Source organism: Natator depressus, chromosome 1 (genome assembly GCF_965152275.1).
Source record: "Natator depressus isolate rNatDep1 chromosome 1, rNatDep2.hap1, whole genome shotgun sequence".
In the NCBI taxonomy this organism is placed as follows: domain Eukaryota; kingdom Metazoa; phylum Chordata; order Testudines; family Cheloniidae; genus Natator; species Natator depressus.
The window spans coordinates 3,875,875-3,890,535 of NC_134234.1; the positions used below are offsets into that span (position 1 = coordinate 3,875,875).

Below are 14,661 nucleotides of genomic sequence, written 5' to 3' on the forward strand. Positions count from 1 at the left end.
TGGTTGCCTGCCTCTGAATGTCCAGCTGGCTCTCGGTTGGCAGGTCACTTCATGTGAGAAGTATCAAAGCACGCCCCCTTTAGTACATCACACTGGTCTCTCGCCGGACTGCCCACATCAAAGACCGGTCCAGGGTTTGACCCCCAAGTCTAATTGGGATCACACAGGACATGGGCTTGGGTATCCTGACTCCGAGTGCTCTCTCCTAATCAGCCACTTCCCTGACCAGCTGATCATTGCATGACGTTCAAACATACAATGTACTAAACACCAATGGTAAGAAAAATAAGGAACAAATGGGAAAGGTTCAAGGAAAGAAGGAATCCACCCTTTGGGCACGGAAAACACCACAAACAGCCATCTCTGGGATGTAAGGACACTTTTCAGTCTGTTCCTCACACGTCAGAGGCCTCCTGCCAAGCCCTGGCTGTGCTGTGGTGATACTGTAGGTCAGACACTTGCTCTGGAGGTGGTCACACACCCTCAGGCTCTAGGTGGAAGGACCCTTCTTCCCAGCATCTGCCCTCCTATCAGATTCACTTTCCCCCTTCTGAGTCCAGCCTTCAAGGCCCTCCTGTCTAGCAACGTCTCCTTGTGCTCGACCCTCTGCCTATGACGTCACCTTGCTTTCCCCAGCTGCTCATCATGCTCGGCTGCCATGTTACTCTAAAAGGCAATATTTCATCCTTGCTGTCTTTGTCAGATGTAGAATGCTTCTGCTGCTGGTCATACATCAGCAGATACCAGTGCAAACATTTCTTTCTTTGGTTCCTTGGAGTGTCAGGTCACATATCCAAATTTCTGAGTTTTTTACTCCACAGCAGTTCACCTCAATTGGAAACCAAATAATTTCCCCTATTCCCACCTTTGAGAATACTTCCATGATTTTATCTGATCCCTTTTATCAGGATATGATTGTCCAAAACACTCCAACATTTCTGGTATATTTTCCTCCTCGGGGACTACAATGAAAACAGATATTAACTCGAAAGGAAACACAGCTCATTCAAATTATGAATTACACGGATGAGGCTATACAAGCGATTGTCCAATTATTAGATGGGGGAGATGAAGCAGTAAATGCCCCCCAGAGAAGAAGCTGGATTAAAGGGATGGATTATTGTCCAAGGTATTGCAATAGGAATTATTTTAAGATATATACAATATAAGATTAACAAATGAAAAGAAAGAGAGCAATTGCCCGTACAGGCAACAGATGAAGCTGGTGAATATGTATCCATAATGCCTATTGTAGAGATGTATCAGGAGGTAGAACACCATTTTGACATCTTGCCTCCACCCCAAGAGGTGGAAATTAATGTGGAACATAGAATCATAGGATTGGAAGGGACCTCAAGAGGTCATCTTGTCCAGTCCCCGGCACTCATGACATGTCTGCTCGCATCCGCTATCCACCCCCTCATCTATGTGATGGGGATTATATGCAATCACCCCATCAAAGGGGGAATTTGTGGCACATAAGGCCAGTTTGCTAGCTTGCTATATTGCAGAATGTGATTTCTTTATTGGGTTGATTGATTATATTATTTTCTTGGCTTTTTGTTTATGTTGACTTCCAGTATATGTTATGCATAATCGTTATTCATCGTCATTGGCTGTAATGCAAGGAACCTACAGGCCTGTATTGTGCATGATTAGCTAGAGCAACTTAGTATGAGGGTTTATAACCTTTGATGTAGATAAATGGCCTACCGGTTACCCCTTTTGACTTTGGGGAACTGAACAGGGAACTGAACAAAAAACAGAATATGTTTACAATAGGTCTGGAACAGATCGGTAATGGCAGGGTACACCACAGAATATGGAAATCATAAGAGTCATAAGTTAGTCCAAAGGTAATGGTTTTGGGGCTGAGATAATCAATATTAATATTGTGAATATATGTCATAATATGTTACCCTATACATTAAGTATACCTGAAGATTTATTTGGTTGAAGAAATAAGATTTGCGCATGGTAGATTGTGCTCTGATTAATGCAGTGCCAGGACCCTATGAGAGGGCAAACAACCATGCAGGAGGATCAGTCTTTCTGTCTCCTATCAAGCTATCAGCTCAGCTTTGCTATATAGCTTAACTACTTAACACTCAAACCTAATCCCTACCAACTTGGGAAACCTGGACCAGCGAATTCACCGGGCATTCCAGATATTAGGCTGGTCCTCTGTCTCCCACTAAAAGGTCTTCAGGGAAGGGTGAGTATGCTAGTTTAAGTAGTCCATTAGCAAACCTTTCCACTGCTGCTCCAACTATCCAAGGTCTCCACAAAACAATGGCAAAAATGAGATATCAGCCAATCTAGGTCATGAAAGACTTAGTATTGCAAGCAATTCAGTCACCTAGATGTTTGGTGGCAATCCCTGTTTCATCTGTTTTACAAACTCCAAGATGACATATTGACACTTATTCTTGACATGTTTGACAACAGGAATGGGTAGTGTGTATTTGAAAACTCCACCTGAAAGCGACTCCAAAATCGACTGTGCAAAGCGGTAAGTAATTTGACTGAAGGTGAAGTTGTAGTTTAACACAGCAGTCCCTGTGGTGTTGCACCCCATAATGCTTTATGGGAATATGCTTATGAATGTATATATCACATAACTGGAATATGTTTTATGCTACATATGCCATGCAACGTATCTCTGTAAAGGTTATGATCTACTGAATATATTCATCGTATTTGTATGCATGTGTCATTTTTGTACTCGAAGTTATGAATATTGGCTGTGTACTTGCCTGATTTTAAGTAGCCTTAGGAAAGCATTTGGTCAGCTTCTTGAGAAAGGAATGTGCAAATTAAGTGCCCATTCAAGAAACACTTAATGAACAATGGATAGTGGGAGACTCCAATCCACATAAGAAGTCTTCCTGGAGACATTTAATATAGCATGTGGGCAATGGCTGCTGCCTGTAAAAACTGAATCATGCATGGACATGCCCATGTGACTCCAAAACTCCATCTTGGAGCTGGACTTTGCATAGGAAAGAGGAGGGGGTCTCCACCCACAAGAATGTCTATTTAAGCCCCTGGGAGACCCCTCCATTTTCTCTTCTGCTGGCTCAAGAGATAGACTCACCATGCCCAAAGGATACCTGAAAGAAACTGGAACAAAGGACAGTAACCACAGGGGGTGTGAATGATTGCTGGATCCAGACTAGAAGGAGATTAGTCTGTAAAAGGAAAATTACTGGAACACCTCTGAGCGTGAGGTTTTATCTGTATTCAGTTTTCTTACTGTATTAGGCATAGACTTGCATGTTCTATTATATTTTGCTTGGTAATTCACTTTGTTCTGTCTGTTACTACTTGGAACCACTTAAATTACGAGAATCTGAGGATTTTCTGGACAAACGTCAGGATATACTTCTACAGGCGGAAAGCTCTAAAGATTTAGAGCAGGTTGCACTGCGGAGCCAAGAAGCCAGTGAAGAAGCTTGGCAACATGTGACCTCCAGAAGAAGAAGGGGGAATGTCCAAGTTCCAGCAACGCAGACACAGGTAACTAACCACTTTCATGTTCTCTCCACAGGTACCATTGCGGAGAGTGGACCAGACGATACGTCTGGGGGGAGAAAGCAGAAGGAGACTCCGCTGGTTGGAAGGCATGAGATGCGATGTCCTGAGGTTGGGGGTTCCGTGACCACCACTCCCAAGAGAAGGAGGCAGGTGGTGGTGGTCGGGGACTCTCTCCTCCGGGGGACTGAGTCATCTATCTGCCGCCCTGACCGGGAAAACCGAGAAGTTTGCTGCTTGCCAGGGGCTAAGATTCGCGATGTGACGGAGAGACTGCCGAGACTCATCAAGCCCTCGGATCGCTACCCCTTCCTGCTTCTCCACGTGGGCACCAATGATACTGCCAAGAATGACCTTGAGCGGATCACTGCAGACAACATGGCTCTGGGAAGAAGGATAAAGGAGTTTGAGGCGCAAGTGGTGTTCTCGTCCATCCTCCCCGTGGAAGGAAAAGGCCAGGGCAGGGACCGTCGAATCGTGGAAGTCAACGAATGGCTACGCAGGTGGTGTCGGAGAGAAGGCTTTGGATTCTTTGACCATGGGATGGTGTTCCATGAAGGAGGAGTGCTGGGCAGAGACGGGCTCCATCTTATGAAGAGAGGGAAGAGCATCTTTGCAAGCAGGCTGGCTAACCTAGTAAGGAGGGCTTTAAACTAGGTTCACCGGGGGAAGGAGACCAAAGCCCTGAGGTAAGTGGGAAAATGGGATACCGGGAGGAAGCACAGGCAGGAACGTCTGTGAGGGGAGGGCTCCTGCCTCATACTGAGAATGAGGGGCGATCAGCAGGTTCTCTCAAGTGCTTATATACGAATGCACAAAGCCTTGGAAACAAGCAGGGAGAACTGGAGGTCCTGGTGATGTCAGGGAATTATGACGTGATTGGAATAACAGAGACTTGGTGGGATAACTCACGTGACTGGAGTACTGTCATGGATGGTTATAAACTGTTCAGGAAGGACAGGCAGGGCAGAAAAGGTGGGGGAGTAGCACTGTATGTAAGGGAGCAGTATGACTGCTCAGAGCTCCGGTACGAAACTTCAGAAAAACCTGAGTGTCTCTGGATTAAGTTTAGAAGTGTGAGCAACAAGAGTGATGTAGTGGTGGGAGTCTGCTATAGACCACCGGATCAGGGGGATGAGGTGGACGAGGCTTTCTTCCGGCAACTCGCAGAAGTTACTAGATCGCACGCCCTGGTTCTCATGGGTGACTTTAATTTTCCTGATATTTGCTGGGAGAGCAATACAGCGGTGCATAGACAATCCAGGAAGTTTTTGGAAAGCGTAGGGGACAATTTCCTGGTGCAAGTGCTAGGCGAGCCAACTAGGGAGGGAGCTTTCCTTGACCTCCTGCTCACAAACAGGGAAGAATTAGTGGGGGAAGCAAAAGTGGATGGGAATCTGGGAGGCAGTGACCATGAGATGGTCGAGTTCAGGATCCTGACACAGGGAAGAAAGGTAAACAGCAGGATACGGACCCTGGACTTCAGGAAAGCAGACTTTGACTCCCTCAGGGAGCAGATGGGTAAGATCCCCTGGGGGACTAACATGAAGGGGAAAGGAGTCCAGGAGAGCTGGCTATATTTCAAGGAATCCCTGTTGAGGTTACAGGGACAAACCATCCCGATGAGTCGAAAGAATAGTAAATATGGCAGGCGACCAGCTTGGCTTAATGGTGAAATCCTAGCGGATCTTAAACATAAAAAAGAAGCTCACAAGAAGTGGAAGGTTGGACATATGACCAGGGAAGAGTATAAAAATATTGCTCGGGCATGTAGGAATGAAATCAGGAGGGCCAAATCGCACCTGGAGCTGCAGCTAGCAAGAGATGTCAAGAGTAACAAGAAGGGTTTCTTCAGGTATGTTGGCAACAAGAAGAAAGCCAAGGAAAGTGTGGGCCCCTTACTGAATGAGGGAGGCAACCTAGTGACAGAGGATGTGGAAAAAGCTAATGTGCTCAATGCTTTTTTTGCCTCTGTCTTCACTAACAAGGACAGCTCCCAGACTGTTGCGCTGGGCATCGCAACATGGGGAGTAGATGGCCAGCCCTCTGTGGAGATAGAGGTGGTTAGGGACTATTTAGAAAAGCTGGACGTGCACAAGTCCATGGGGCCGGACGAGTTGCATCCGAGAGTGCTAAAGGAATTGGCGGATGTGATTGCAGATCCATTCTCCATTATCTTTGAAAACTCGTGGCGAACGGGGGAAGTCCCGGATGACTGGAAAAAGGCTAATGTAGTGCCAATCTTTAAAAAAGGGAAGAAGGAGGATCCTGGGAACTACAGGCCGGTCAGCCTCACCTCAGTCCCCGGAAAAATCATGGAGCAAGTCCTCAAGGAATCAATCCTGAAGCACTTAGAGGAGAGTAAAGTGATCAGGAACAGTCAGCATGGATTCACCAAGGGAAGGTCATGCCTGACTAATCTAATAGCCTTCTATGATGAGATTACTGATTCTGTGGATGAAGGGAAAGCAGTGGATGTATTGTTTCTTGACTTTAGCAAAGCTTTTGACACGGTCTCCCACAGTATTCTTGTCAGCAAGTTAAAGAAGTATGGGCTGGATGAATGTACTATAAGGTGGGTAGAAAGTTGGCTAGATTGTCGGGCTCAACGGGTAGTGATCAATGGCTCCATGTCTAGTTGACAGCCGGTGTCAAGTGGAGTGCCCCAGGGGTCGGTCCTGGGGCCGGTTTTGTTCAATATCTTCATAAATGATCTGGAGGATGGTGTGGATTGCACTCTTAGCAAATTTGCGGATGATACTAAACTGGGAGGAGTGGTAGATACGTTGGAGGGCAGAGATAGGATACAGAGGGACCTGGACAAATTGGAGGATTGGGCCAAAAGAAACCTGATGAGGTTCAATAAGGATAAATGCAGGGTCCTGCACTTAGGACGGAAGAACCCAATGCACAGCTACAGACTAGGGACCGAATGGCTAGGCAGCAGTTCTGCGGAAAAGGACCTAGGGGTGACAGTGGACGAGAAGCTGGACATGAGTCAGCAGTGTGCCCTTGTTGCCAAGAAGGCCAATGGCATTTTGGGATGTATAAGTAGGGGCATAGCGAGCAGATCGAGGGACGTGATCATTCCCCTCTATTCAACATTGGTGAGGCCTCATCTGGAGTACTGTGTCCAGTTTTGGGCCCCACACTACAAGAAGGATGTGGATAAATTGGAGAGAGTCCAGCGAAGGGCAACAAAAATGATTAGGGGTCTGGAACACATAACTTCTGAGGAGAGGCTGAGGGAACTGGGATTGTTTAGTCTGCAGAAGAGAAGAATGAGGGGGGATTTGATAGCTGCTTTCAACTACCTGAGAGGTGGTTCCAAAGAGGATGGTTCTAGACTATTCTCAGTGGTAGAAGATGACAGGACAAGGAGTAATGGTCTCAAGTTGCAGTGGGGGAGGTTTAGGTTGGATATTAGGAAAAACTTTTTCACTAGGAGGGTGGTGAAACACTGGAATGCGTTACCTAGGGAGGTGGTAGAATCTCCTTCCTTAGAAGTTTTTAAGGTCAGGCTTGACAAAGCCTTGGCTGGGATGATTTAATTGGGGATTGGTCCTGCTTTGAGCAGGGGGTTGGACTAGATGACCTCCTGAGGTCCCTTCCAACCCTGATATTCTATGATTCTATGAAATCCCTAAATTTAATAAAATCACATTTTACTTATTATTTAACCCATAGTATGTATTAATACCTGGGGAGGGAGGGCAAACAGCTGGGAATATCTCTCTATCAGTGTTAAAGAGGGTGAACAATTTATGAGTTTACCCTGTACAAGCTTTCTACAGGGAAAAACGGATTTATTTGGGGTTTGGACACCACTGGGAGTTGGCCATCTGAGTGTTAGAGACAGGAAGACTTCTTACACTGCTTTCAGTTAAGCCTGCAGTTTGTGGGATGTGGTTCAGACCTGGGTCTGTGTTTGTAGCCGGCAAGCGTGTCTGGCACAACCAGGCAGGGATTTAGAGTCCCAACCGAGCAGGAAAGGGCAGGAGTAGAAGTAGTCTTGGCACATCAGTTGGCAGCCCCAAAGGGGTTTCTGTGATTCAACCCATCACAGTCCAATTCTTAAAAATGCACACTTTCACAACTCTCATCAATAAGCTTTGGTAAAATGTCTTCAATTCCTACAGCAGCTTTTGTTTATTAGCACTTTCAAACTGAAACACTTGGTTTATCATCCAGGCTTCCTGAAGGATTGGACATACAAAAATCAGGAAAATTTTGTTCAACAGATCAATGCACATAGGATAAAGAGGTTCAGCATTTGTAGTTTATTTATTTGCCTTGGCTATCAGAAAGTGTAGCTTCCATTTATCACACAGGGACTAATGGAGAGGCGCCTTGCTTCAGAAAGTTGCAGTCTTATCTTGTGGTCTGGAAGCCATGGAAAGTCCGAATAAGAGGGTGTCTAGGGTTGGGGGCTGATGGGTGATATTGAAAGAGTTCAGGTGATAGAGGGAGGGAACTCAGCAACAGAGAGTGTAGTGTATGGTGATGGAGTGATAAGATGTTAGGTGTGAGGAACTTCTCAGACTGTGAACTTCTACAATGCTGAGCTCAGCCAAACTGGGACAGAGCACCCTTGATTAATGAAGAGATAGCCTGTCCCCCTCTGGTCAGACAGGATTAAAGTCAATGGCCCCTGGCTTTCATAGTCTGTTGATGTATTTAACAACTTTGTCACGAAGCTCTTTGGTTTTGACCCCATAAATAATAGGATTGAGCATGGTGGGGATGAGGAAATTGAGGTTGGTTAAGATGATGTGAACATGGGGAGCAATGCCCTGACCAAACTGATGTGTCAGGTTAGAGAAGAGTGAGGGAGTATAAGAGGTCAGAATCACACAGATGTGGGCTGTGCAGGTGTTGAGGGCTTTCTGGTGGACTTTCTTGGAGGAGATTCTGAAGACAGCCCTGATGATCAGACCATAGGATAGAAAAATGAGCATCAGGTCTAACCCAATGACTACAAACACTATCACCAAGCTGTATGTCCCGTCGACTGTGATATCCCCACACAATATCTTCACCACAGCTATGTGCTCGCAGTATGTGTGGGGGATAATGCGGCTGGCACAGAATGGCAGCCTGCTCAGGAGCAGGGGCAGGGGCAGAATGAAGAGAACAGCTCTTATCAAACCCACTAGCCCTAGCTTAGCTATTTGTGCATTGGTGAGGATGGTGGCGTATCTCAGAGGGTTACATATGGCAACGTAGCGATCAAAGGCCATTGTCACAAGGATGGATGAGTGCATAACAGAAACCACATGAATGAAGAACATCTGGGCAAGGCAGCCATTCACAGTGATGCGTTTCAAATTGAACCAAAATATACGCAGTGCCTTAGGTATGATGGAGGTAGACGTGCCAATGTCTGTGAGCGCCAGCATGCAGAACAGCAGGTACATCGGCTTGTGCAGGGTCTGCTCTTTGCCTACAACAAACAGAATTGTGAAATTTCCCAACAGCCCAATAATGTAGAACGTAGAGAAAGGGATGGAAATCATGATGTGGGCAGTTTCCAGGCCAGGGATGCCCATTAGGATGAATGTTGAAGCATCAGAGGGGGTGAAGTTGAAAGATGCCATGAGGTGGTCGATGCATTGATCTGGTTCTGAAAAGTTCAAGGTGCCTGAGAAGGGAGAGAATCACAGCAAGGGGGATTACATGATTTATAACAAATAGTACAATAAATATTTTATAGTTATTAACAATCTAGAGAAGGGTGTGTGTGCGGTAAGGTGGTAACATTTACAGATGGCACCAGATTATTGAGGTCATAGTCAGGTTCAGAGAAGTCCTCAGAGGGAACTAACCAAGCCAAGTGAATGGGCAGCATGATGGCAGATGAACTTCGATGTCAGTAACTGCAACGTTTATGCCCATTGGAGGGAAAAGCTTGAACTTCTCAAATATTTTTCAAGGTTCTAATTTAACTGTATGAACTCAGTAGGTGGATCTGGGCATCACAGTACACCGTTCTGTGAAACTTTGTTCACATTGCAAGCATTGACAGAAACTAAGCAAAACATTTGGATCCAGGAGGAGTGGGATTTAGTTGGGGATTGGTCCTGCTTTGAGCAGGGGGTTGGACTAGATGACCTCCTGAGGTCCCTTCCAACCCTGATATTCTATGATTCTATGGGATTGGGAATCCTACAGTAAATACAATGCCATGAGATCAGTGAGTCAATGTTTCACCCTCCTCTAGGCTCCTCAGTGTAATACTGAGCACCCTTCTCACACAGGATATTGCAGAACTAGAGGAGTTCAGGGAAGGACAATGGGAATGATCAAGGACTTGGGGAAACTCTCATATGGAGAGAGGTGGAAAAGACTGGGATTGTTATTTTAGAAAGGAGATGTCTAAGAGGGGATATGAGAAAAGTCTATAAAATATGAGTGGTAAGAGGAGATGGAGAAGGTATTCTCCTGTCTCATAACACAAGATCAAGAGGACATTCAATTATACTGAAACGTGGTAAATTCAAAACAGATAAAAAAGAGTGCTTTCTTCACTCAATGCTTAATTACACTCAGGAGCTTATGAGCAAAAGAGGTAGTTACGGCCCTGAGCTAAGGAAGAATCAAGAATGGTTTGGACATTTTTATGGATAGTAAAACTATCCAGTTATAATAGTTACAGCTAAATAAATATTTTGGAAAGAGTATCTGTCCATGAGTTTCAGGGCACAAGCCAATCTCTAGCTGTTAGGCATTAAGGGTGACACCCTCAGGAGGGTCAGGTCATCCCCCCATCCACCCACTGCTGGGTTTCTTACACCTTCTTCCATAGCATCTGGGGCTGCCACTGTCAGAGAGAGGACACTGGACTAGATGGACCATAGGACTGATCTACGATGTAATTCCCATGTTGGAAAGGAGCCAACTTTTCCCCAGGAAAACAGATATTATCATGGTGAGATATGACTTTGTGCTGAACTTGTTTCTTTTGGCAAGACACATTCTTGCAGTCACCCAGCTTTATCCGAGACATGTGTGATACTCTATACGTTAGGGGTGTGCCCTGTAACCCCCATATTCTTCATTTATATAGAAATGTGATATTGCATATAAAGCATGCCATGAGAGGTATCAGGGGAAAGGTTATGATCTGCTGAAAGTCATTGTTCTAGCTAAATGTGGATATCATTAGTGTATATGAAATTGTGAGATTGTGTTGTATGGTTGTCACTAAATGATGCTGTAAATTGGGAACCAGAAGCTCCCCAGAGACAACAGCAAGAAAAAGTCAATAACGCTCGTGCGGGTGTCAAACAACCATCAACAGCCATTGTCCAGCAAGGGCGCTACAATGCAATGACTTGCTTGCACAAGGCCACACCAAAGGAATTGCTCAGCCTTGTCTGGTGACTCTGTCGTGCACACCAAACATGCCTGGACTTCTCTTCTCCAAGCACATGGACTAAGGATATAAAACAGAACACAGTGTCCCCAGCTTAGCCTTTTCTCCTCTCCCCCCTGGCCTACGTTGGAAGCAAGAAGGATGCTCAGAAGACTGAAAACTCCAACAGAGGAGAGTGGCCCAGGTTTCAAGGGTGAAACCTGTATATTATGAACTGCAATATCCAATGTGATGAGAAAAAAAATGCTTAATCTAGATGTTGCCCGGTCTAATAGTGTTGAGAGTTTAGACTCTATGCTTATATTTTATTTTATTTTGGTAACTAACTATGGCTTTTTGCCTAACACTTAATAATCACTTAAAATCTGTCTTTTGTAGTCAATAAACTTGTTTTACTGTTTACCTTTACCAGTGAGTTTGCCTGAAGGGTTTGGTGAATCTGCCCACATGTTGTGCTGAGTGATCACAGTGCCTATAGGTGTTGCTGCTTGTCATTAGCAAAGCATTGTGAGAGACAGCCCAGGCTGGAGAGTTCAGGGGGCACAGCGGTCCCACAGTCTCAGGCTGCACCCCGGAGATCCCATCACAATAAATTGCAGTTGTTAACTGACACGTGTAAGGAGAGAGACATGTCAGCAACTCAGCTGCTAACCCTTCTCATGCCTGAATATTGATAAAGCTTGCAGATGACACAACAATTGGGGGATTGTAAATAATGAAGAGGACAGGTCACTGATTCAGAGCAATCTCGATTGGTTGGTAAACTGGGTCGAAGCAAACAGTGTGTGTTCTAACATAGATGTGTAGATATCTACATCTAGGAACAAAGAATGTAGGTGATGATCCCGCGATACGGGACTCTGGAATGGGGACCTCAATGACTCTGAACAAGATTTGGGGGAGTGAAGAGATTATTAGCTAAACATGAGCTCCCAGTGGCCAAAATAGCTGATGAGATCCTGGGATGATAACAAGAGGAATCTCAAGGAGGGGTGGAGAAGTTGTTTTACCTCTCTATATGGCACTGGTGCTACAGCTGCTGGAATCCTGTGTCCAGTTCTGGTGTCCACGATGAAGAGGTTTCAGAAAAGAGTGAAAAGAATTATTAAAAGATTAGAAAACCTGCCTTATACTGATAGACTCAGGGAGCTCGATCTCTTTGGTTTAACAAAGATGGTTATTGGGTGACTTGCAACAGTCTCTAATTACCTACATGGGGAACGACTAGTTAACTATAGGCTTTTCTGTCTGGCATACAGAGGTGTAGCATGATACAATGGCTGGAAGTTGAAGCTAATCAAATTTTGACTGGAAAGAAGGTGTACATTTTTTAAACGGTGAAAGTAATTAGCCATTGGGACAATTTACCAAGGGTCATGGCAGATTCTCCATCACTGAGGATTTTTAAATCCAGGTTGGATGTTTCTCTACAAGCTCTGCTCCAGGTGTGATCTTCGGGAAATTCTCTGCTGTGTGCTCTACAGCAGTGGCTTTCAAACTTTTTTTCTGGGGACCCAGTTGAAGAAAATTGTTGATGCCCCAGACCTAACAGAGCTGGGCATGAGGAGTTTGGGGTGTGGGAGGGGCTCGGGGCCGGGACAGAGGGTTGGGGTGTGGGAGTGAGGGCTTTGGGGTGGGGCTGGGAATGAGGGGTTCAGAGTGTGGGATAGGGCTCTAGGGTGTGGCAGGGGGTTGGGGTGCAGGAGGGAGTCAGTGCTCTGGTCTCGGGGTGAAGGTTCTGGTTTGGAGCCAGGGATGAGGGGTTTGGGGTGCAGGAGGGGCTCTGGGTTTGGGGGGCTCAGGGCTGGAGAAGTGCGTTGGGGTGTGGGGGGTGAGGGCTGCGAGGTGGGCTGGGAATGAGGGGTTCAGGGAGGGTCAGGGGGTTGAGGTGCCGGAGGGCCTCAGGGCTCTGGTCTGGGGGTGCAGGCTCTGGCCTGGGGCTGGGGATGAGGGGGTTGGGGTGCAGGAGGGGCTCTTGGTTTGGGGAGCTCAGGGCTGGGGCAGGGGTTTGGGGTGTGGGAGTTGGTCAGGGCTCTGGGCTGGGTGTGCAGGCTCTAGGGTCAGGCCAGGGATGAGGGGTTTGGGGTGCAGGAAGGGGTTTCGGGTTTGCGGGGGCTCAGGGCTGGGGCAGGGGATTGGGGTGCTGACTTACCTCCAGCGGCTCCCGGTCAGCAGCGCAGCTGGGGTGCAGAGGCAGGCTTCCCGCCTGTCCCAGCACCGCGGACCGCCCTGCGCCTGAAGTGACCAGGAGCAGGTCCGGCTCCTAGGTGGAGGCGCGCAAGCAGCTTCAAGTGGCTGTTGCCCGAGGGCTCCACCCACCCCCCCACCTCCCACTGGCAGATTCCCGGCCAATGGGAATGCGGAGCCAGTGCTCGGGATAGGGGCAGCATGGGGCCACTGTGACCCCCCTACATAGAAGCCGGTGATACACAGTCACTGATCTCCACGCAGCCAAGGGAGCACGCATGACGTGAGGCACCTCACAGCGAGCAGAGGAAGTGTTGTGGGGAGTGAGGGGCAGCTCAGAGGATCTGGGAGCCAGACATGACTGGGAGCGTGGAGAAGACACTGGCAGCTGTAGTGGGAAGAGGGCCTACCATACATGGACAATCAAGTTGGTGCATAAATGTGTGGATGGGAAAGTAAGGCGGCCACATAACAGTGTTTAACTGCCTGCCTGTCCGTGTACACCCCGCTCTCCGTCCTCACAACCCCCAGCGCTGCCCGCCTGTCCGAGGACACCCCCTACCTGCATCACAACCCCCAGCACTGCCCGCCTGTCCGAGAACACCCCCTACCTGCATCACAACCCCCAGCGCTGCCGCGTCTCTGTGAATACCCCCCTGCCTGCCCCAAAACCTCCAGCAGTGCCCCGTCTATCCGTGTATCTCCGCCTGCCCAACAACCACCAGTGCCGTCTGTCTGTTTGCATACCCTGCCTGCCCCCACAGCCACCCGTACAGCCCGCCTGTCCATGTCCACCCCCTGCTTCCTCCACATTCTCTAGTGCTGCCCATCTCTCTGTGTACACCCCTCTTCCCATCCCCATAAACCTCACCGCTGCCTGCCTGTCTATGTCATCCCGCTCCCTGCCCCCAGAAGCCCCAGCACTTCCCACTTGTCCATGTAGGCCCCCCTATCCCCACAACTTCCATCCCTGCCACGCAGTGATACCCCTCATCCAGGACCAAAACCAGGTGCCAGACACCACAGAGACAGCTCACCGAAATAGCTCCTCAGACTAGGATAAACTCACTGTCTGCCTGCACTGGGGAAAGAAGGAGATAAGCTGGAATTGCCTTTCTTGGGGTGAAGGGAACCCCTGCAGCAGCTCAGCCTCTGCAGGGAAGGAGAGGGACAGACCCAGGTGGGGTAGAGAGGACGTGGATACTAAAAGGACCTAGGGTAAATAACTCTTCCTCAAAATGACACAAAGTTTTAAAGTACTGCAGCCCACCAGAAACCCAGATATACCTTCCTGAGGCTGTAGCAGGGCTGCTCACAGGAGGAGGAATTGTCTGGATGGGGGCTGGTGTCAGAGACAATCTGCTACAGCGTTGTCCACATTCTCTTACAGTCTGAGACACCCCCCACCTTCATGGCGCCTCTTTGGTCTGTGCATTAGACAGAATGTGCATTCCCAATTTCCCCCCGTTTCAGGACTCTACGTCACTGTGATTTGGATACTACACGTCCTTCCGCCCCTCCGCCCCCTCAATCCACACACACAGTGCGTTCCTGGACCTCCTGGT

The 14,661-nt window shown here is 47.6% G+C and overlaps 1 protein-coding gene across 1 annotated transcript; it reads right to left on the bottom strand.

Moving 5' to 3' along the window:
• Positions 1 to 8,192: 8,192 nt before the first annotated feature.
• Positions 8,193 to 9,131, bottom strand: LOC141974482 (olfactory receptor 52P1-like). The gene has a single exon (XM_074934282.1). The coding sequence runs from the start codon at positions 9,129 to 9,131 to the stop codon at positions 8,193 to 8,195; it is 939 nt and encodes a 312-aa protein (XP_074790383.1).
• Positions 9,132 to 14,661: the final 5,530 nt, after the last annotated feature.